Source organism: Galeopterus variegatus, unplaced genomic scaffold (assembly GCF_000696425.1).
Source record: "Galeopterus variegatus unplaced genomic scaffold, G_variegatus-3.0.2 Scaffold199, whole genome shotgun sequence".
Classification (NCBI taxonomy): domain Eukaryota; kingdom Metazoa; phylum Chordata; class Mammalia; order Dermoptera; family Cynocephalidae; genus Galeopterus; species Galeopterus variegatus.
In genome coordinates this window covers 818778-843167 of record NW_007726310.1, presented here as the reverse complement: position 1 = coordinate 843167, position 24390 = coordinate 818778, and the positions used below count along the sequence as shown (strand labels likewise).

Sequence of the window (24390 nt, the reverse complement as noted above, 5' to 3'; positions counted from 1 at the left end):
AGAGTGTGGTGCTAATAACACCAAGGCCCCGGGTTCGGATCCCATATAGGGATGGCCGGTTCGCTCACTGGCTGAGCGTGGTGCTGACAACACCAAGCAAGGGTTAAGATCCCCTTACCGGTCATCTTTAAAAAAAAAAAAAAAAAAAAAAATTCATGGAAAGATTCATATTACCTTTTAATTCTATTTTTTCATGAACTTTTTGAAGTACCCTTGTACTAAAACACTTTAACAGTACAAAAACCTTATAAAGTTGAAAATTATCAACTCTCTTAGCTAAATGACATTCACGTTCTGATATTTTACAAGATACAGCCAGGCAATTTGACATGATAAAGCAAAATTTCGGAACCAAAAAAAAAAATGTTTTACTAAACATAAAAAATATCCCCAAGTAATCTAGGATTTAAACACTCCCCTTAATGTTGAACATCCTGGCAAATTAGGTAAGAAGCAGACCATGCGATATGATACAATTTCAGTGTTAGCCAGTCAACTACCTGTACGGATAAGAAGACTTTTCTTTCTTCTGTGGGGGTGAGGCAAGGGGAGAGAATAAAATTTTAAGTTAAAAAGCTTTCTCCTCACATAGGTAAGAAATATTCTTTCAGAACTAACATTTCTATTGAAACACAAATCTAGACTAAAGTGGAAAACAAGTAGAGAGTTTTAAGTGAGTCTTCTATCTTTTAAACATTATATGAAGAAATCTGTGCTAAAAATGCTCACTCCATATTTGATTTGCACATAGGTCAGATTATTGTTCTTAGCGTATTCAACCAGAATATCACCAGCAAAAAGAAAAAGAAAGAAAAAGCCAAAAATATGACAAGTACATTATGTATTAATTACAGAGTTATGCATTTTGATGCCATGCACGTGTATCAATCCATAGAAAACTGAGACTACACATTGCAGGAATTCTGAACGGCAAAGGCAACTAGAATTCTCTTTCCTATGTGAATAATTTCACTTAAAAGATGCAACAGGACAACTTGGAAATTTTGATACTATAAAGAAAATAAGAAAATTAACTTGTTTACTTATCTGTAGCAATTAAACTACAATTAATTATTATTTAGCAAATTAATATGGGGTCAATGCAGGTTTATTTCATGCTTTGATAACAATGGTATTTAAAGTTGTTACATGGTCTGTAAATTACTTTTAAATACTTCAGCATAGATAGGGTGCTATGTATGTGTGTTAGTTTAGTCTCAATCTCTACTCTGGAAGCAGCTACTTGCTCTAAATGAGAAAACCCACTCTAAGAGTAATTAGCTAGCATTTAATCCAAAGACCAGATGGGTACCTCAAATGCTTCAGCTATCTTAATCACCAAACTACCAGAAGCTTTGTTATTAGTAGAATGAATTTTCATGTGAACTAAGTGGCCTTGTTACTCAGGATAATAGATACCAGAAATTACTAGGGTAGAATGAGTAGCAGTAAGAGACATGGACTGATTAGAAATATACAGACCCTCCGCACTCTGGTGTGAACGAGGTGTCAAGACCCTAACAAGCCCAGGAGGCTGCATGGTTGGGAATGCTAAGGTTTGGCTCTAATGTGGTTGTGTACAGCCACTGATCTGGAAGATGCTGCTTATCTGGTGTAGACCATATTCTGCCTCTGAAATTGTCACATTTGCCTCAATAAATCTTTCAGTGAAAGGTTTGGGCAGAGTGCTTAGACTGACGGAGCCCAGCTGCATGCAACTTACAAAACTGTTTTTAGTGCCTGCTTGCTAATCAATACATGTAAGGGTGCAGAATTCTGACTTGCTTTCACTGTAATCTGGTAGCCAATTGTAGGGAGGATACCTAGAGCCATTACTCAGCTCTAACTATTGGAGGACTATTATGTGCCAACGGTACAAAATAGTTGGGAATTGCCAAACTGGCTTACATTCGTTTGCAAAAGACAAAAAAGAAAAAGGGATTTGCCCAAATAGAGAAAGTGATTCTTACTAAAACTTTCTGAGGGAAGATGTATCTGCTGATTCAAACAATCATTTTGAAAATTGAAGTCCCTGTTTCTAAAGTTTCATTATGAGAGATTCATTTTACATAAATCTCCTCCATCTGGAATGCATTTTATTTCTCCATAAACAGAGAACTGGACTAACTGTGAATGATTATTTTCATAAGGGTAATGTTCTTCTAAAGAATCCCCCTTTAATACAAACCATATGCTAGTATCTTTGAGAGAAAAGATATTCTTCAGGAAATTAGCCGTCTATATCAGATCAAAGAAGTGGAACCAAATGGATTCTTAAAGCTTATGGAGTTTATAGTTTCAAGTATGTTCACTGTAAGCATGTGGCTTGTCAATAATGACCGTGTGAAATTTCACACAACTCATTTTGTAACAGCACATTACTCTTTCAGTCTGACACCAATCCCCACCCAAGGTCTGGCCTGTCCACGCAGCCACTGCTCCCCCACATCTTCTACCCACACTTCCAAAAGTGGAGCTTGCACATCTCAGAGTGTCTAGCATGTGCAATACTTTCACTGAGCTCAACTGTACATCATGGCATATCATTGAAGATGTTAAAGTTAAAACCCAAGGGAAAGTGAGCTCTGCAAGGGTAGGGACTTTAGTTTGGTCCACGGATATATTCCCAGGGTCTAGAAGAGTGTCTGGCACTTAGTAGGCAGTCACATTTTAACTAAATGAATCCCATAAACACTCCTACTATATATGTACATGTGCGAGGCACAATGAAAGGAACTAAGGACACAGAGGAGAACAAGGCAAAGTCCCTACTGCTGTCAAAGACCTTACATCCTCATAGGTGGGATCATAAATAAGCTCTGTAATCAGCTGCAGACTATGATAAGTGCTATGAGGGAAATAAAAAAGACACGGTGATAGAGAATAATAGGGGAAACCTACTCAGATAGGGTTTGAAACTAGGTATTTAGGAAAGGGAGGAGAAATGTGGACAGATTTGAAACACATTCTGAAAGTTTAACCACTGGATTCACTGTTGGCCTGGACATGGCCATGAGAAAATGGACAAATTAAGAACAATTCCTAGTTATTTAGTTTTCCTAGGTTTTTGCTGTTGTTTTTATTTTGTTTTAAGCTTAAGAAACTGGGTAATTTGACGGTACTATTTCTTGGCATAAGATATAAAGGAATAAATGTTTAAAGGAAAAGAAATTTCCATTTGGAATACACTAAATTTGAAAAATCTATTAGATATCTAAATAGAGATATTAAGCAGCATAGTGTCTGGCAAACAACAGGTGCTTAATAATTAACTGAACTGCAAAGCAAATCACAAATCAAAATTACGTAAAATTGAATTAAAAAATGTGTCAACACTGGTTACTTTAAAACCACCCAGAACCAAAGTGTTGGCAACACCTATAGAGAAATACTAAAGGTATAATTTAACCGAACATTATTCAATCAATGGAACTACTTATTTTTTATGGAACTACTAAAATCAACTACTTGTTTTAGTATTGTGTAGTTATCACTTTATGATAATAGTAGACATCTATTAAACTATTTTTTTTTTTTTGTCTTTTGTCTTTTTCCGTGTCTGGCAACGAATCGCAACCCTCAGTGTTGCCCCCGTACTGGACCGGGGACCGGCAACGGGATTGCAACCCTCGGTGTTGCTCCCGTGCCTCACTCAGCCAGTGAGCGGGAACCGGTCTGTATGTGGGATCCAAACCCTCGGGCGGGAGCGCCGCCGCACTTCCCAAGCGGCGCACTATCCAGTGCGCCACTGGGCCGGCCCCCTATTAAACTATTAATAAAAAAAGTTATACATATCATAAAAGTTGGCTTTCTAAGAATTAAAGCCCAAAGTCAACAATTTGAAGATAACTTTGTTTCTAGGTTGAACAAATAACTATTTCTAAGAACACTGCCTTAATCAAAAATCTTTTTCCTATAAAAGATCAGCTTTTAATACATTAGACCAAGTGTACTTAATATATTAGACCGAGGTTATTATATAATACAAGCACTTTAGAAGGTGATACCTCAGCTGAAATAGGATTTGGTGAGCATTTAGATAAGATGTCTGATTTTTGCTCCTTTCCTATGAGCTGCTTCAAGGAGGCTAGAAAACAATCTAAGAAATCCTACCAGTGGAATGTAAAGCAGGTTCCCACCAGAATTATTCAAATCAACTTTTTGCAATAGGATATATAAAGAACAAGCATTTACTCTGCAAATAAATTTCAGGAAGTGATTACCTTGGTTCAGACTATAATTTGAAGGAACAATCTAAAGCAGGGTTACTTAACCTCAGCATAACTGACATTTTTTGGCTGGGTAAATCTCCATTGTTGGGGCTGTCCTGTGCATTGCAGGATATTTAGCAGCATCCCTGGCCTCTACCCACTACATGCCAGGAGCACACCACTACCCAGCCCCTCAGCTGAACAATCAAAATGCCTCCAGACACTGCCAAAGGCCCCTGGGGAGCCCTGGAATCAAGAACCACTGATCTAGAGTAATACCAGTTACAGATTATAACCATACCTATGTCATTATGGAAGTCCCTCTAAGGATTCATGGTAGCTAGCCTCCAAGATGGCCTCAATGATCCCCACCTCTGGTGTTCACACCTTTGTAGTCCCCTCCCACACAGTGTCAGGGTTGGTTTGCCTGGCCGATAGAATGCAACAGAAGGATGATATGTGACTTCCAGGGCAGGGTCAAAAAGACCCTGTTTAGCTTCTGTCTTGCTCTCCTGGGTCACCCACTCTGGGATAAGCCAGCTGCCATGTCATGAGGACACTCAAGCAGCTGCACAGAGAGGCCTAGGAGATGAGGAATCGAGGCCTCTTGCCAAAAGCTACCTATGTGATCTTGGAAGATCCTCCAGTCTCCATCAGGCCTTCAGATGACTGCAGCTCTATCAACAACCTTAGAGAGACCCTGAGCCAGAACCACCCAACTAAAATGCTTCTGAATTTCTGACACACAGAAACTGAGATGATAAATGTGTTAATAAGCCACTAGGTTTTAGGGTAATTTGTTATGTAGCAATAGATAACTAATACAGAATTATACTTTTATCTGTCCCAAACAAAAGTAATGAGTGGAAACACACCCTGGCAGGTAGATAAATCCTTCCCATGTAGTTAAAAGAATCACTACATTCTTTATCAAAGGACACAAATGATGGCTTAGTGGTGATTTATCTTTTCGAGGCAAAAATGATACAACTGTGCACAAAACTGTTTCACCTGAATTGAGAGTGTGGTGGTGGGGAAATAAGAATAGATTTCTTCATTTAAGGTAACTTGATTTACGTGGTAAAATAAAGGGTTTTCCATGAAGAAGTCCTTGAAAATCTTCATGGAGATTCACATACCAAAGCTGGTAGCTAACTGTTTCTTCTGTCCCATGATATAGCCACTAAACATAGGGTTTTTCAGTAGGAAGAAGTGAGGATTTAATTGTGGCTCAGGCTCAGTGGGGATATTCCAGGGGAATGATAGAAACTCTAAAAGAAGCTCAGTTTCCTGAAATCTTTTATAAATCCAGAAGTCACAGGCATGCTTCCTACTGAAAAAGGCATATTTTTTACCCAACTTTGTACATAAAAAGCTAAAATAATTACTAAATGAACTTGGGATGATTGAATCTTCAAATTTTTTCTTACTATAAATAAATAATATTCCAAGCAAATAGATCCCTATTTCTTATATAACTTGGAAAGCCACTTAAACTACTTCTGAGGCTGTTATGGGCTGAACTGTGTCCCCCCCCAAATTCATATGTTGAAGTTGTAACCCCCAGTACCTCAGGATGTGACTATATTTGGGGACAGGGTCTTTAAAGAAATAATTGTTAGTTAAAATTATGTCATTAGAGTGAGCCCTACTTCAATATAACTGATGTCCTTAGAAGAAAAAGAGATTAGGACACAGACACACAGAGGGACAACCATGTGAAGATGCAGGGAGAAGACAATCATCCACAAGCCAAGGAGAGGGGCCTCAGAAGAAACCAACCCTGCCAACACCTTGATCCCAGACTGCGAGCCTCTGGAATTGCTGGAAAATAAATTTCTGTTGTTTAAGCCACCTGGCCTATGGTACTTTGTTCTGGCAGCCCTAGCAAACTAATAAACTGGCTTTTCTGGCTACCTTTGTGTTTACTGTGTCCCCTGTGATCCTCAATCTAGTCTCTTCATTAATCACAGAAACCATGCCATCAGAAAATTAACACGCAGACCCTGACGTTATATTCCCAGTTTAAAAAGCATGCCACAATGATACTAGAGTCCCCAAAATTATCCATCAAGGAATCATTAGAATTGAAACCTTTTTTATCCTAGCCTTCTTGACTTTCACCAATACTTCATAGTAGAATTAATTTCAACAACTTAAGTAGAAATAACTGAATGCTGAAGTTCCTCGCTAATCTGACTATGGAAAGGGTTATTGAAATTTGATGACTATAATCCAGGGCAAAAGATTTACTGAAGGAATGCCCATTTTGTCGAACACAGGTTTAGAGAGAATTTGCCAGTACGGTGTCGATTGTGAGCAGCCATTGTCGGGAGGGGCAGTGTCCTGGAAAAAATATTGGTCTGGCTATTACTGAGGTTAATACACTCAGGCAACTGTTATAGCTAGTCAAACTGTGGGGGAAAGTAAAGCTTTCAGGAATTAAAACAGATGAACAGCTAAGAATAATTTTTAAAGAGAAGTGACAGTAGTGACAAATTATTCTGAAGTCCATGTCCCATAGAGATGGCAGGACATGAAAAAGACCATGTACTACATCTAATACCAACCTCACTTGAGTATTTTCTATGCCTAGTGCTATGCTAAGTACTCAACATGCACATCATTTAATCTCCACACCAATCCCACATGTAATTGTAGTGGATTAAATTATGTCTCCTCAAAACTCCCGGTAACTTGAATTGTGTCCCTCAAGTTTTATGTATTAGAAACTTAGCCCCCACTGTGATTGTTAAGAGGGTGGGAAATCCTCTTATGGTCATTGAAAGGTGGAGCCTCGAATAGGTGATTAGATTGTAGGATCGTGCAGTAGTGAATGGATTAATAATGGTGGTCAGGGGAGAGATTCGGAGGGCTTTAAAAGAGGAGAGCCTCTCTTTCTCTCTCTCTGCTCTCTCTGCTTCCACCATCTTGCAATGTGAGACGCCTAGGTCGCTGTCACCACCACCAGATGGACTTTGGACTTCCCAGCCTCAGAAACTGAAAGCAAATAAATTTTGTTTTCTTTATAAATCGGCCAGTTCTGTGTAGTTTGTTATAAGCAACACAGACTAATACAATAATTACGTATACATACAATAATATATATATACATTTCTATATCATAAAATGTAACTGAAATTACTTTCACATTATCTTTTTATTTCTTTTTTACAAGAAAATTTAAAATCACACCTGGGGGTTCTGGTCAAGATGGCAGAATAGATGGTCTCCAGCATCACTCTCTCCCACAAATCAACCAATTTACAACTATAAAAATGTAACATCAGCCAAGCTGGGGCCGCTGGAGCTCAGGGGAAGAGGAGGAGAGACCTACAGAGTTCATGAAGGCGGGAGAAGCCACAATGAGAGAAAGAAAAAACTGTGCCAACCATTTCTGGCTGCAGCTGCTTTAAGGCTGGAGCTGCTGAGTGCATGGAGTAGGAACCAGCAGAAGCCGCAGCTGTGCCCTTCAGATGGAGTTGCTTGGAGGCGGCAGGGGAGGAGAGGGTCTCGGTGGCCCCCAGGACAGCAAGACCACTAGTAAGGTTTCCGTGGACCCACGCAGGAGCAAGGAGCCAGAACAACTGAAAAAGGGAGCCACTCAGAGTCCGGTGAGTCACCACAAGGGACCAGTGCATGGCCATCCCATGGGAAGTGTTTGGAGCACGGGCAGTGGGGGAGACAGGCCCACTGGGAGAACACTGGGGCACAGCAAGGACAGCCAATCCTTTCTCCCAGTCAGCACAGGGCCACTGAGAGGAGACTGGTTGGGAATGCAGAATTGCATGGGGTGCAGTTTGATGAAAAAACTCAGGCCCAGATCAGAGTTTCTACAAGACCCAGGTGCACCAGGTCTCTGGAGAGCCAGAAGTACCTATAAGGTTAACCATTAAACCCTTAGCTGCACAAAATAGCCTTCCCTCAGGAAACAGCAGCAAAGCAGCTCAACCATACAGCTCAAGTACTGGTTCCCACAGGAAGTTCCCCAGTTTTAGAAGTAAGCAAAGGACAAAAAATTAGTTCCAGCCGACACACATCATCAGTGTGCCTCAGGGCCCACCAGGGGAACTGAGGCATGGAGCTGTGGACTGGACACCCCACCCTCTGACCGCCCACAACCAGGCACACTGCCAGCCACTTGGGGCCTGCCCGGAGTCCTGAGGCATACAGCCAGGATCTGGATCCACCAACCCCAACGACAACAAAGCACACCACCAGTGCCAAAGAGCATGCCAAAAATATCACCTCCACGTGGTGGACCACCACAGCCACCACAGTAACCACAGCTGCTGTGAAAGTGGCTAGACGCCACAATCACCACACAGATGGTCCATCAGCCACTGGAGTGCATTGACACAAGGAGAGTCACCAGCAGAAACCAAAGAAAAGAAGAGGATGTCTCTCTCCACAAAGCTCATTCCAGAGTGACAGATGAAGAATCTGCTCTATGATAATATTGGGGGACCTGAACACACCTCTCAGCACTGGACAGATCATCTAGCCAACAAATCAACAGAGTAACCATTACTTTTTCAGAAGGAGAGAAGAAATCTAGGGTAACCAGTGGTGGGAGGGGGGAGGGAATGGAGGATAGGGAGAGACTGGACAAGAGGCATAAAGAATGAGTACAATTTGTAACAATACACATACTAGTAATATTGATTTGATCAACATATGCCAGCATTGAATCCCCAAAATACGTATAGCCAATCATGATTCAATAAAAATAAATAAATAAAATAAAATCACACCTGACTTGTATTATATTTCTATAGGACAAGTCTGTTCTATACTACATCATTAGCCTCTCATTAAAATCTAGGAAGAAAAGTAATTCACTTGTTTAATCATTTAACTAGAAATGTAGAATTAAAAATCTCTGGTGCTTTTAAACTTACAAAACGAGATGAGTTATCATTTTTCACAGTCTTTGCATTTCCAAATGATTCCAGAATTGGATTTGCTTGTAAAAGCTGCCGTTCAAGTTCTCCCTGAAAGACATCACACATAACACACACACATAAATAAAAGGAGATGTTAATCCAATGTCTTTACTCCACTCCTCAGGGGGAAAAAAAAACTGCCTCTTATCCTCAGTTCTTTCATCCTGTCTACCACCCAGCAATCGTTGTTGGCTTCTTATTCCTGCTTGTGAAAATGGGCCCTGCTAAAGGAAAAAATTAGCATCTATAAAGTGATCACAAGGAGAAGAAAATGTCACACATTCTAAACAGAGAAGATAAACTTAAGCACAGGACACATAAATTAGGCAGAGAATTTCAAAAATAAGACAAACCAACTGGTTTTTCATGAAATGAAATTTGCCATGACACTTCAATTAAGAACATGTTAATATTTATACTTTTGTTCATTTTTATTCTGCCTTGTTTGAAAGATTTAAGGCTGCTAATTTCATCATTATCACTGTACTGGCATAAGACTTTCCATTTTCTCAAGGAATTTTGCATAATATCTCAGAGGTATAGAGAGGGAAATGTCCAAACCTCAACCTACAGGGCATGGTAAAGATGGTGATGCTACTGACTTGCTCAAGTTTAAAAGGCTTAGTATAGAGTATTCAGTATAATGTTTGCTTAAGTCAGTGTCTTTATATATGAATTGGGCTATAAAATATTTTACAAACAAAAGATGTAAGTAATATTAATATGTGCTTTAAATCACGAAACAATAGGAAGCTGTATGACAAAGCATAATGCCATTTCTGGCCATGAAAAGCACTAGAAAGTGATGTTGTGTTTCTGGAATGTAATCTCAAAATTATATTTTATACTTAAATAAATCTGCTTTTTCCAAACACAAATCTTACCCCTATATTTAAAAATACCCACAGAATTCTGGACCTAAAGAAAATAAACAAAAACTGCTAGCAAATGTGATTCTCTAAGCAAAAAAGACAAATATAAAGAACCTTACATAAGACTTTTAAATTAGTGGGCATTTGTTATGTGATGCATTGTACCACCATCAAATCCAAAAACAGGAACAAATACCAGGGTACTTCAAAAAGCTGGTGGAAAAATAGAATTGAAAGATAATATGAATCTTTCCATGAACTTTCTGAAGTGCCCTCGCATACACCATACGGTTAATATACAGTTTCGGCATCCGGCCCTGGTTTGGACTTCATCAGTCAGCTGAAAGGGTGGGGAAGTGTTTCTGAGGCACATTACATAAGAAGGGGATATACTCTGGATACGTCCACTCTATAGCATTTATGAGGATTGTCCAGATTGTCACAGGCCTTAATTACAATCTACAATTATGTTCAACTGAAACCAGTCAGGAACCAATCCTGTCAAGAATCCCAAGCTATGTGAATTTCATTACACAGTATCACTTCACTTTCTTGGCATTAGATAATTTTCTCCTTGTATAGCAAATTTTCTAGTTTACTGACTTCAAAACACTTTTTAGACTATTTTTGAAGAAAATCTTTCTAAAATGTTACATGCTTCCAAACTTTCTTAAACATGGTATCCTGAACCAATTCTGATGCCTGAGAGCCATCAAGAAAGTTAGTTGTTATTCTGTGATCGAACAGACTGCCTTTCCCTTCAAGGTCAGCAGTCACTTCCCTCAGTATATCTCCGACTAGCATCTTGCATAACCCTTGGTGTTTGGGTTTTGCACCAATTGTTTGGGCTTCTACAGCCCCCCCCCCCCTTTTTTTAAGCCTAATTCAATCTGTGTGATCAGAATGTAGAAACCATCAGAAAACAATGATGTTCTGATAAGTGAAGCATTGCCTTTATATTCAACAGCTACTGTTAGACAAAGATATTAGAATATGGATTCCTCAGTGTTACACACCATTCTGCCAAACCATAATAAAAAGACTTTCATAATCTATTCTTAAAGTGTTTTCCTAACTTGGAGGTAAAGCCTTACTTAGGCATACCCCATTTTAATATTCCCTAGAAATGGCTACAGGGATTCTTTAGGTCAAGTTTTTATTGACTCTTTTCTGTGTGTGTGTGTGTGTGTGTGTGTGTGTGTGTGTGTGTGTTTTCTCGTGTGTGTGTGTGTGTGTGTGTGTGTGTGTGTGTGTGTGTGTGTGTGTGTGTACTGAGTTTTTATCGTCTCTTTTCTTTTCCCGTGTGTGTGTGTACACAATCTACTGAGTCTTTTCTTTCTAATCTGGCTGTATCCCCTGCACCTAGCTCAATCATTATCAGGTCAAAATGAAGCCCCATAAGTGTTTGCTGAATGAATGTATAACTGGAGGTACTAAAACACCCTAGCAGTATTTGGGAAGGAGATGGTGGTAAACCAAAGGCAGCAATAAAATTTGGGTTAAGGGTCCTCGTAGTCACAACCGTATAAGTAGACTCAGGCACTTTTGTGTCCCCGCTGTTGGTTCTACTACACTAGAAGTCATGGTATTACTTTTCTCCTAATGGATTTCTGACATCATCGAGACCAAGTAAAGATCTCAAAAACTCATAAATGAATCCCCAAAAGCTTGACACAAAGCTACTATCATAAAACATATAAAAATGGTCTTAAATTAAGAAATAGCCATGAGATGTACTCATGTCTGTGTTGAACAATTTCATAAGATAAATGGTACTAATATCTCTCAAATTATGAAGGCATTTATAAACCATCAGGGGGCAGTGACTATTTACCTTTCCACTAGAATTGGATGGACATTTGGTCTTCTATTTCTATTTTATATGACAATGAGAAGTGTTATTTGGGAATGTGGGAAAAAGGCAGCATTAGCTACTGAAATTATTTTTAAAGTTCTAAGTACTTAGAGATATATATAATACTTTAAAGATTTAATAATCATGGTGAAAACTATACCCTTGTGTTTACTGTATAGTGTATAACATACACTTGTTACATAATATAGGATGAATTTGAAATGCTTAAAAGATATATAGCTGTCAAAACTCCAGTTCAGCCAGCTAGGGGACTCGGGCTGGGATTATCTGCACCTTGCAAGCCTCACAGGGCAGAGCTGCAGGTGTTTTACTGACCACAAGGGGTGCGTTAAAAAAGCAGGCGGCCGCAACCAATCACACAGTGAAAACCAGACTCTAATCTTATTGGGAGGCTCTAACTTCTGCATTTACTACTCACCATGGACCACCTTTTTGTCTGGTTCAAGGCAGTTTAGACGAGGCTGATGAAGGATACAAAGTCATCCTGAAGATGACTTGAAAGGCAGGGAGGAAGGTGGGCTGGCTTCAAGGAATCATTCTTAGGGGATTGGTCAAGTTTTAGAAATTAGTCATTTTCAAATATTCTGTGAAACTGAACTGTGTTGAGGCTTAGGAGTGGTAACCAACGCTGTGCCAGATTTTAAGGGTCTCTAACAGCAACCTATCATAAGGAAAGATATCACTGAAATGGTACTTGCAGTTGGCTGGTGGATAGTAAGGGGGTAAAGCCAAATACGACTTTTGTTATAAAAGCACATCAAAAGTTCGTAGGTAAATGTTTACTTAAAATTTGTTTTTTTTTAAAGTTTACTTTCTAAGTATTGTGACTTCAGTTGTGAAAACTGACTTCTCTCATCTTTGCTCATATTTTCAAAATGAAGGTTAAGTTTTAGACAGAATGAAGTCTGGCTTGAGGAAGTAACCGCTTGAGCTAAAGCCAACCCAGAAGGTTAAGTTTTAAAGGTAAGCATAAAAGACTAACCACACCACACCACCAGGACAGCTATAACAAAAAGAGAGACAATACCAAGTGCTGGCGCAGATACAGAGAACTCATATATTGCTGATGGGAATGTAAGATGGTGCAGCCTCTGTAAAAAAAAAAAACAGTTTGGCACCTCCTCAAAATGTTAAATAGAGTTACCATGTGACTCAGCAATTCCACTTGTAGGTATACACCCAAGAGAAATGAAAACACATAGCCACACAAAAATTTATACATGAATGTTCACAGCAGCATTAATTATAATGGTAAAAAAGTGGCAATGGGCTGGCCAGTTAGCTGAGTTGGTTAGAGCACAGTATTGTAAGACCAAGGTCAAGGGTTCAGATCCCCATATTGGCCAGCTGCCAAAAAAAGAAGAAAAAGAAACAACACAAATGTCCATCGATGGATGAATGGATAAATAAAATGTGACTTATTTAATATAATGGAATATTATTTGGCCATAACAAGGAATGGAGTACTTATACATGCTACAATGTGGATGAGCCTTTAAAACATTATGCCAAGTGAAAGAACAATCAATATGATTTCCTTCATATGAAATGTCCAGAATAGGCAAATTCATAGAGATGGAAAGGAGATTAGTGGTTGCCAAGGACTGGGGAAAATGGGAGGTGGCTGCTCATGGCTACAGGGTTTCTTTTGGGGTGATGAAAATATTCTAAGATTGATTGTGATGATAATTGCCTAACTGTGAATATACTAAAAGACATTGACTTGTATACTCTAAATGGGTATATTGTACGGTATGTGAATTATATCGCAATAAAGCTGTTTCAAAAAAAGAATGAGCAAATAAATAATAAATTTAAAAAATGATAAAATCAGGAGCCTAGAAATGCCTTCCCCTTATTTTTACAATTCATACTACTGTTTATAGTGATAAAATGCTAGAAATATATATAAATGGTTCCTGGGAACCTGAGTAAGTTTTGACTATAAAGTTTAATGTAAATTCACAAACCAGTGGTATCAAAACAGCCAAAAGAAACAGTGACCTTGCAAAGTACAGACTTCCCACATTGCAACTATAACTTTAAAGCAGTCATTCTCAAAAATGAGCTGAAGTCATGGATAGGGGCAACCCTACAGGGGAGAAGAAATTTCTTGATAGGTCCCTTTCCAGGGTATAACCATCCCTACCACACTGTTGAGATCTTCTGTTCCTCAGGTGTGCTGGGGAAAAACAATTAACTGAGAACTAGCATTCTTCTAATGGTTCTAAAAACATCACCATAACTAATACTTGACTTGACTACATTAAAGTTAAGTTGGGAAAAGCAGCACTGAGGATTCTATGCACAGTGAATACATGCAGCAAGACATGCAAATTGGCAATGACAGGGAAACAAGGCCCAAAGAAGCTGCTGTCTTCTTTAGGAAAACTTGTTGGGAAAAGCAGCACTGAGGATTCTATGCACAGTGAATACATGCAGCAAGACACGCAAATTGGCAATGACAGGGAAACAAGGCCCAAAGAAGCTGCTGTCTTCTTTAGGAAAACTTGCTTCCCAGGGATTGGTCTGACCCAAAATAACGTCCAGGGGTAGGCATGCTACTCACATACAACAGGGACCCCCTCTGTAGTTTAACATGACATCGAAACAAAAAGTTAACGATAATGATTTATGCATTCCACAGAGGATTTAGAAAACCTAATTCTGTATGCTGTTTAATGCTATTTTTCTAGTGATCCAAGGACATATTAAAAGGACATTTAGCATGTACCTCTAAAGCACAAAGAAAAGCTGGTTTCTGGTCCAGATTTTCTTCCTTTAACTGGCAAAGTCTTTAAATATCCTATAGGATAATGATTATTTCATTAACCTTCCCAATTTGTATCACCGGCCTGGTCTGCAGCTCAAGGAGCAAAAGAACAACACAGGCCTTCACAGGTATAGCAAAGCTTTGGTGTCTAGTGATTTCTTACGAATTTTAAGAAAGATATTTGACAATTTCAGTATCTGTGACAATTCCTTTAGATACTTGTAATTGTTTCTTTATATTAATAGATCATTTCTATAATTGGATAATACTATTTCCTGCTTTAAATTAGCTTTATACCACTATGCTTGTAGAAGACAGATAAACCAAAACCCGGCCAATGCTAGGGAAAGGATTAAGTCCAAGTACAGACATCCCACTCTGTCCAAGGAATCTGATTCAGTTCTGCCCTCCCTCTCCTCCCAGCCAGCAGGAAGTGGAGGTCATGCTCTGATGCACGGTTTGTTCTCTGCTGTGCTCTGTGGAGCTAAAAGGCAGGCAGCTGATAATGAGGAAGCATAATACTCCTCCACTACCTGCCCAGCATAAAGAAAATCCTTATGTTTTATATATTAAATACAATGAGGCCTTAAGGTTTAAAAACTTATAGGCATAAACTATACAATGCCATAAAAACTTTAATAATTTGTTAACCCAAAGGCACAACTTTTAAAGTTGCAGCCCCGAATCCAAAATTTAATGTATAGCACACAAAGCTAAGTTTCCACGTGTTTAAGAAGTATTAAAATAATTCTGCCTAGTAGTCGGCATATGTAACCATAAGTGTATAGGCTTCATAAACATGCAATTCAATGTCATGATAAAAGGGCAAATAAATATTAAAATTTATATAGAAAGCAAATTTAAAGCAAAACAGCATGCTGCTTCTCATGAAATAGCAAGGGTCTACGCAATACAATTTCAAAATTAAATGTTTTTTAATAATAGATTTCACTCAGAACTAATGGTATTTGTTTCCAGTAGAGACTCAATCTAGAGACAGAAATTAGTGCAAACACTCAAGACTAAGAAGCATAAAGAAAAGCACTTGCCTGGTGTTTCACTGGTTTAGGCGATTCCTGCTGTTCATTACAAACAGATAAATGCAAATGTTAGCAAGTTTGGGTCTTTCCCTAGCAGTAAGCCATATCCCGAGGGCCAAGCCAATGTGCAGTTTAGAACCATGCAAGGTGGTTTGGTTGGCATTCTCTCAGGCTGTGTTAACTACCACTTCTGCAGCTATAAAAATTACGGCTAACTGGCATTTATATTCTTACTCCTTTTCTATCATCAATTCTTCCCATATTTCTCTACCCTCCCATCAAGCTGCTGTGGGCAACAGCAACAAGCTATGCTGCAAGTTCAGGGAGAACTACTAAAAATATGAGAGGATCTTCTTTTGGTGGAAAATAAAAAGTCTTCACAAGCACTGTTCACGAATTTTTAACAATTCTCACCAAATCTTTGCAAGAAATTAGGCTTCAAGCCACAAACATAATTCTGATTTTCTCTGTTGGAATACCTATTTAATATCAATTTCCCTGTATCCTTGCTCCTCTTGAATGAAAAAGAGTGGCGGAGAGGGGTGGAGACAAGGAAGCTGCCAATTAGAGCAGTGCACTGAGCAGATTTGCTCCCTTATTTTTGACTCTGAAATCATAAAAGAATAAAACTTAGATTTAAAAAACAACAACAAAGCAAAAACTTACAGGAATATTATGGTCCTTTCTTCCTTTATGTGAAGAAGCAACATGGGCAAGGTACTGAATGACTTTCTTAGTATTTTCCGTCTTCCCAGCACCTGATTCACCCCTGAAAGAAAGCACAGCACACATATTCCAAAATTACAATTGACGGAACTAAATTGAATTGGAACAAGAAGTAGTAAAAAATAAAAAGAAAATAAGTAGGAAAAAAAACTATCAGCTATAGTTAGAAATAAGTTATTTTTAGAAAAATAGTATTAAATAAACCCAAATATTCCTTGGTAAATGACAGTCAGAAGACAGGAAAATGTTCACAACACTTTTTTCCCTGTAGGCATGGGGTGGTTTCTCCAGAGACATAAAATTTATTAGAATGTTCATGAAGAAATTCCTCAGCACCAGAAACACACCCAGCACTGCAAACAAAGAATTCCCCCAAAATTAAGATGGCTTAATCTGAAAGAGCTGAAATAACTCTGGGATGCACACTGGTTACTGAGATTCATCTTCAAAGCCACTGAAAGCCTTCTCAGACCATCCTTCAAACCAGCTAAGGATCATTCTCTTCTTTGCACCAAGGTTGTTCCTTGCATGCACCTGACTAAAGACCATTCCACTGATTGCTGGCCTTGCATTCTGGGCTGTCTTAAGGCAAGGGCTACGGCCTCATGTGTTTACCTGTGTTTGCTTCTTTTTGATCCACATAACCTTCCATAGTGTTGACACATAGGCAGGACATAATGTGTTGTCAAAATGAATAAATACTATGAATTTTGTTGTGAACAGGGACAAATGTTATCACTTTATGATTCATATTTACAAACAAAGCTGGCAAATTTCAAAAGTTGCTCTTTATTTCTACTCAGTACTAAGCTTGAAATTCAGAAAAGATGCTAGGCACACAATGCTGTCTGAATTATGGCCTCTCTGCTCAAATACTTAAGGTTCCCTAAGACATGATCAAAGCAAAGGTACCTTTACAATTAATAAAATCTTAATTTGGGCTATAATAATTTTAATATATAATTGGATTAATTCTTAAAAATACCAGAAACTCAAAAATGTTATATGCATTGCCAACTAATAATCCATTAAGTCTGTTACATCTAAGGCTTGAAAATTTAATTTTTCTAACAAACCCTGACCCTTTCTTGCAATTGTACTTAGAATTGTACTATTTGAACTGTCCACAACTTAAATTTTTCAGCAGGATTACTGGTTTCATTATCTTCCTAACTCTCTGCAACCAGATAACTACAATCTCAACCTCAGGGACAGTGGGCAAAGGAATCCTATTGACCAGTTATGTCACCTTGAGTAAAGAAACTATCTTCTCTGGGCCTCAGTCTTTAAAATGTAGATACTGGGTTAGATACTTTCTAGTTCCGAGACTTAATGATTCTAGATACATCCCTCTTACTGGTTTATAAAAATATTTTATATATTGAGCTTATTAACCACCTCTAGTGTTATTTTAAAAATAGTTTCCTTCTTTGTTTCGCCATCCAAAAGTTTTTGAATCTTAGGTACTCAAATCTACCAAACTTTGATTTTAAGGTTTCTGCCTGCTATTCATGCTTAAAAAGGCCTTCCCTGCACCAAAACTATATCTATCAATATTCTCATTTTTATATCATCTGTATTTTTTTTTTTTTATAAACATGACTGGTAAGGAGATCTGAACCCTTGACTTGGTGTTGTCAGCACCACGCTCTCCCAAGTGAGCAAACCAGCCATCCCTATATAGGGATATGAACCCGTGGCTTTGGTGTTATCAACACCACACTCTCCCAAGTGAGCCACGGGTCGGCCCTTATCTATATTATTAAATCTACCTGAATTTTCTGCTAAAACTTTAATGGTTTCACTTTTTACAATTAAATTTTAATCAATCTGAGAAAAAAATTTATGTTTTGAGGTAATAAGAATTTAATTTTCCCCCCAAATCATTTGGCCCGTGTGCCAAAATAAATGTTTAACAAAGACCATTTATTTACCAGCAATTTGAAATGTTATCTTTATCTCATTCCTTATTTCTCATACTTAAGGTTTACTCCAAAGCAGCACCACAGTGCAGTAGTTTTGAAATGTGACTATCCAGAACATCCATCATTGTTCTTCTTAAAAAAAAAAAAAAAGAAAAGAAAAGAAAAAAAGAAATCAAATAGTCTCTGAGGTTTATTTTGTTTAGCTATCCCTACCCCATCTCGCTGTCCCCAAATAAAAAACAGGCAGAATTTAGAGTTAAAAAGTATCAATACATATGCTATTTTTAGGAGAAATGATGTCTTCATCCCTGTGTCTCTCAGGTAAATTTTGTATTTTTCTAAGTTCAAAACAAGCAAGGACCATGTTTGCCTTACTCGTCTTTGATATCAGTACTTAGCACAGTAGGTGCTTGATAATTACTGTTGAATAAATGAATAAATGTAGGTCCTTCACAGTTTTTCTTCCTAGGCTCATTTATATATTTTTGTTCCTGTCATTTGTCCTTTCATCACCACTGAATTTTCTACCTGGCTGCCACTGGTAAATAGATAAGGTAATGATTTTTCACTCATTCATTCATCCATTCAACAAATATTTACAAATCAACTTCTGTGTGTCGGGCATTCTTCTAAGTGCTAGGGATATAGCTGTGAATAAAGTCCATGTCCTTGTGGAGCTCAAGTTGAGGAGAAAAGACAAAAAATAAACAAGAAAAATAAGATGTTTATAGGATGTGAGGAATGCCCTGAAGGCAGTAAGAAAAGCACTGAAAGGAAACAGCAGAGCAGAAAGGACAACCCCCTTTGGATACAATAGTCAGGGAAAAGCAGCCTAAAAGATGAGCAAGAACTAGCCAGTGAAGAGCTGGGGAAGGAATGTTCAGGCAGATGGAAAGACAATGCAAAGGCCCCAAAGCAGAAAAGGGCTTGGCCAGCCAGTTGCTGGGACTCTATAAACAATGACCAAGGCAGGGAGTCTGAAGTGGGAAGGGGGTGGATAAGGAGGACCCTGGAGGTCACGATAAAGAATTTGGACTTATTCAAGTATAATTTCTTAATAGCTATGAGAGTGGTTTTCTCTGCTTATTCTTAACTTTATTTGAAATACTTAATGCTCATGGTATCAGCTGCTGATTTCAAGCAGATAATGTTTTATACTAAGAAACGAGCCTCTCATTTAGACTGCTGACAACTTGTTTTGAATACAGTCATGACTGCACTTCTCAGCTTAGTTTGCCTCTGCAGTTCCCCATTAACCCCTCTCAGTGCTTCAGTGTGTCCTGAAAGCATTTTTTCCCTGCCTATCACACTTAGCTGTACTCCCACAACTGCTTATGAACTCTAGTACATTTTACATATTTCAGGTCTAAAGTAACTTTGCTATAGAAAATATGCCTCCAAAGATAGATGTATTCCAAAACCTTATCACTGAGCTCCCAAGAGGGGAGCTTGAGTCTTATATTCTCCATCATAAAATGGAAATAATAGCACCTAATGCACAGGATTGCTCAAGAAAAAAATACAGTCCAACTAAAGCACATAATTAATATTCAGTAAACGTTACCCATTCATTACCCATTATTGTCCACTCAAATGTTCATCCACTATATACAAGGTACACTTTGAATTACTAAACTCTGTTATCTTATGAATCTATAGTATTAGTATGGTGGTTAAGAATGTGGTCTCTGGAATCAAAATGACCTACCTAGATTCAAATCCTTCTGCCCCTCCCTAACTATGGGGCTTAGGGCAAGTTACTTAGCTCTCTGAGACTGAGCTTATATTCATTTAGCATAAGATAAAGTCAATTCATAAGGGTGAGATTAGCATGTAAAGAGGCTAGCATTGTGCCTGGCCAAAAGGCTCTCAATAAGTGGCAGTAGTGGTAGCAATAGCTGTGATGATGATCGATAATGACCAATGATGGTGATGACTAACATATTAACAGTAGTATAAAACCCTCTGATTTTAATATGGAAGAGGTGGCAGGATCAGAGGAATATAATTCTTGGAAAAAAAGAAAAAACAAAACACAACGGGATACGACAGATCTGTTCCAGATGGAAGCAGAGGAAATAAAAGTAGCTTGAACAAAAGTAGAGGGATACAAGAACCAAAAAGAAAGCTCAGCACAGACTCTTCTCAAAAATAAATTAGGAGAATCCTCAGAGAAGTGAACGATAGGTCAAGACTTCAAATCGTGAGGAGGACAAAGGGAATCTGACCTCATTTCCACCAACAAAAAAAGATGTAGCAATCAAGCAGTTTTACACTTCAAGCGGCTGGTTGTCTCATTGTTGGTCCACGACAGGACCCACAGTTATGCGGAAAGGCTGGGGTCCCATCACTTGTTCTCTTAGAGACGAAACACTTCACAGAGATTGGGAGAAGTACAAAGTTAACAAAAGATCAAAACAAGGAGCCCTCCGGTCAGGGAGCGCCCTGTGTCTTTTGAAGCACATTCGGATATAAAGGATCAGGAATGTCTATCCTGAAGGTATCTGCATTTTCTAGAGAGGTCTACAGCTCAAACAAAAACAAAAAACAGTGTAAAGAAGCAGTGAAGCAGATCACTAATACAGGACCAATTCTGGGATCTTTCTCTGAATTCCTTCTGGACCAGGGGAATTTTCCCAATGAGAAATCCCTTTCCCAGGTCTTTATTGGTTTTGTTTTTATTCTCTCTATTTGTAACACTGAATTCAGTCTAGCTTCAAAAACACCCTTTGCCTGAAGTTCTTACTTTAGATAACCTCAATTTGAAAAATACTACATACGTTTTACCCCCCTTCTATACATACAGTCGTCCTTTGGTATCTGTGGGGGATTGGTTCTGAGACCCCCTTGGATACCAGAATCTGTGGAGGCTGAAGTCCCTGATAAAAAATGGCGTAGTATTTGCATACAAGTATAACCTGTGCACATCCTCCCATATACTTCAAACCATCTCTAGGTTACTTATAATACCTAATACAATGAAAATGCTATGTAAGTAGTTGACAATGTGTTTTTTATCTGTGTTATCTATCATTGTTGTATGGTTATTTTTTATTGGTTTTTTTCTTTTCAAATATTTTCCATCTGCAGTTGGTTCAATCTGTGGATGCAGAACCCACAGATGTGGGGGGGGGGGCTGACTGTATATATAACATCAGTAGATGATTCCCTACAGTTTCAAAACTCTATTCCTTTAGAAAGCAGCTTCCTAGAAAAGTAGAGATGCTGTGATCAAAACAGGCTTGGGCTCAAGTCTCCCTCTATCACATTAACACTAGCTAGAATCAGGTCTTGGATAATGTGATTTGTAAATGGGGATCACAGGGGTCCTGTAAAGAAACATTGAGATAGGAGATATCATGTGCAAAGATGTTAGTTCCCTTTCCTTGCATGTCTGCCTAGAACATTTTAAACTTCTATTTACAAGTGATTTGCATACTTCTTTTTTTCCCCATAAGACGGTTACCACCAAGAGTGAGATGCAGTTCTAGCAATCTAATAATTCCCAAAGTTTTACAACTTGAGGACATCTAAAATAAAGAGTCAATAGAAAAGCAAACTGGCCTCTAGTGAGGCTATCGGACCCTGGGACAAGAAACAACACCAGACTTCTATATGACCACACACTGGTTTTTCAAATATACCACACTGTTGTCTTAACTATTTAATCAATTCTATCGATCTTGTTACCTTAACACTTTAAAGGTATGCTACTCCTAGGAGGAAACAACTGTTCTCAATCCAGACTAGTTATGCTAGAGCTCCATCCAGATTAACCCACTGTAAATCCTCATAATTTGAAAATGCATTTAATACTCCATAAACCCAGGACCACCTGTATTTTGCATATGACCTAAAATTCCTTTACAAAAAACCAAATCTTCTGTCACATCTTGAAAGAAGGCCACTGTAAAGCAACCACTGTTTTACAATTGTTACATTATACTCAAATATCTTTAAAAGCAGAAAAACTTGGGTTAACCAGCTTGTTTAAAGCAGTTAGAGAGTCATAAAATGTAAACAGTATTCTTTAAAAAGGAGGCTTAAGAGAACAGAGTACCTTTCTCACCAAGGGTGACTATTTTGTGTTTAATTCTAAGAAGTCAGCATGAAGATTACACTCTTAACAAGATTTCACTTCCAATTACATGGGGTGCAAGTGTGAAAGACTGCTCTGTCATGATAAAGCACATCCTGAGTGGCTTCACCAAGTATGAGGAGACTACGATACTAGTATGAACAATGACTAACAATGACTAAGCAGGGGGCTTGTGAGTGGGAGCTCACACTGCCCGGCTGAGTCTGCAGAAACAAAGGCTAGCTAGGGAACTGCGGGCAGATGAGGCCAGAGTGTCAATTAGAGGTTCATCCTCTAGGGGAAAAAGTAAATTAGAGAGTGACTAAGAAAGTAAAGCTTAAAGCGACACTTCAAAGTACTTACAAATTGACTTAAAAAACCAAACCAAACCATGTTACTTCTAATTGTCTTTTCAATTAGAAAACTGTGGAAACATAGGTACTTAAGATAAAATAACTACTATATAAAGTTGGCCAAATAGTTATTCTCATACAGAAAACTTAATTAGCTTGGCTGTGTACTAAATTTAAGACCTGAGTTGCACAGTCTTGGCATACTTTACTTGGTGAATCCTCAAAGGCACCATGGAACATAACATACTTTCTAAAATCTAGGATACATTGTTTCACATTTTCATATTTCTCAGGTCACAATGTAACTTTATAATAGGTATGAACATAAAAAGCTGTTATTAAATACAGGATCACAATTAGTAATATCTAAAAATTAAGAAAATATGGTGAGGCTGAAAGAGGTGGAGGTAAGTATTTGCTGGGAAGTTGGGAAGGGAACTTTCTGGGGTGATGGTCCTGTTCTCCAAATCTTGATAGGGGTTTAGGTTACACAAATGGCTCAGTAAGTGTTTGTTTAAAATTTGTGCATTTCGTTATATGTAAATTTTGCTTCAAAAGAAAGATGAAGGGCTGGCCCGGTGGCGCACTGGAGAGTGCGCCGCTTGGGAGCATGGCGGCGCTCCCGCCAAGGGTTCGGATCCCATGTGGAGACCGGTTCCCGCTCACTGGCTGAGCACGGTGCGGGCGCAACACCGAGGGTTGCGATCCCGTTACCGGTCGGTAAAAAAAAGACAAAAAGGAAAAAAAAAAAAAAAAGAAAGATGAAAATACTGATCTTTAGTCAATACTATATATGTTGATGTATTTAGGGGAATGTGCACTAATCTCTACAATTTAACTTGAAATGCATCAAATCAAATGAAGGGATTAACAGTCCACTGCAGTGGTTTGAAAATTAAACTTAAAAAAATTTGAAGCAATCACAGAAAGAAGCATTTATCTAAACTTAAGCAGAGCTTCCTGTATATACAGCTGCCATTGGCCCCCTCCCAGGGAATTTTTCCTGACTGGGAAAAAATTGGCCCTTAGCACCAGAGTAGTGTGAAGCCAGCTGTCCACCAGCATCAAAATGCCCAAAAGAACCCTCCATACTTTCCCACTGAAGCCCTAAACTCCACTGTATCACCCTCCCCTCCCTTTTGTTAAGGTTAGTATATAAACCTTTTATTTCTTAGCAAGTTACTAAGTATGTGTGTGAATAAACCATTTTTTTTCCTCCTGTCTATTGTCAATTAATTTGCAGGCCCCCAACCACTGGACCAAGTTGGAAGAGGAAAAATTTTCCTCCCAACACAAACAATAAGACGAACTGATGAGTGAACAAAAGGATAAACAGATCAATAGATATGATGAAGCAAGTACAGTAAAAGATTAATGGTAGAATCTAGGTGGTAGATATGTAGGCATTCCCTGCAAAATTCTTCCAACTTTGTTTTACATCTGAAAAATTCATAACAAAACACTGGAAGAAGTTAACAATTAATAAAAGAACAGAAGAAAACAAACATGGTGCTTAATGACTGCTATTTTGTGCCCAAGAAGAGATAACCTGGCTACTAGAAGACTTACCTCATAGATCCAAGCCTGCTA

General features: G+C 38.4%; 1 protein-coding gene across 2 annotated transcripts in view; it reads right to left on the bottom strand.

The window, feature by feature from the left end:
* The window catches only part of MYH10 (myosin, heavy chain 10, non-muscle), an 83861-nt gene that overhangs the window by 26486 nt on the left and 32985 nt on the right, over window positions 1-24390 (bottom strand). The window contains exons 5-7 of one of the 2 annotated variants that reach the window (XM_008565465.1): window positions 16385-16487; window positions 15728-15757; window positions 9113-9205 (exon numbers count right to left, since the gene is read on the bottom strand). In XM_008565465.1, coding sequence (XP_008563687.1) covers window positions 9113-9205; window positions 15728-15757; window positions 16385-16487 — 226 coding nt within the window. The remainder of the gene's footprint in view (window positions 1-9112; window positions 9206-15727; window positions 15758-16384; window positions 16488-24390) is intronic. The other variant, XM_008565466.1, reaches the window with a different exon arrangement.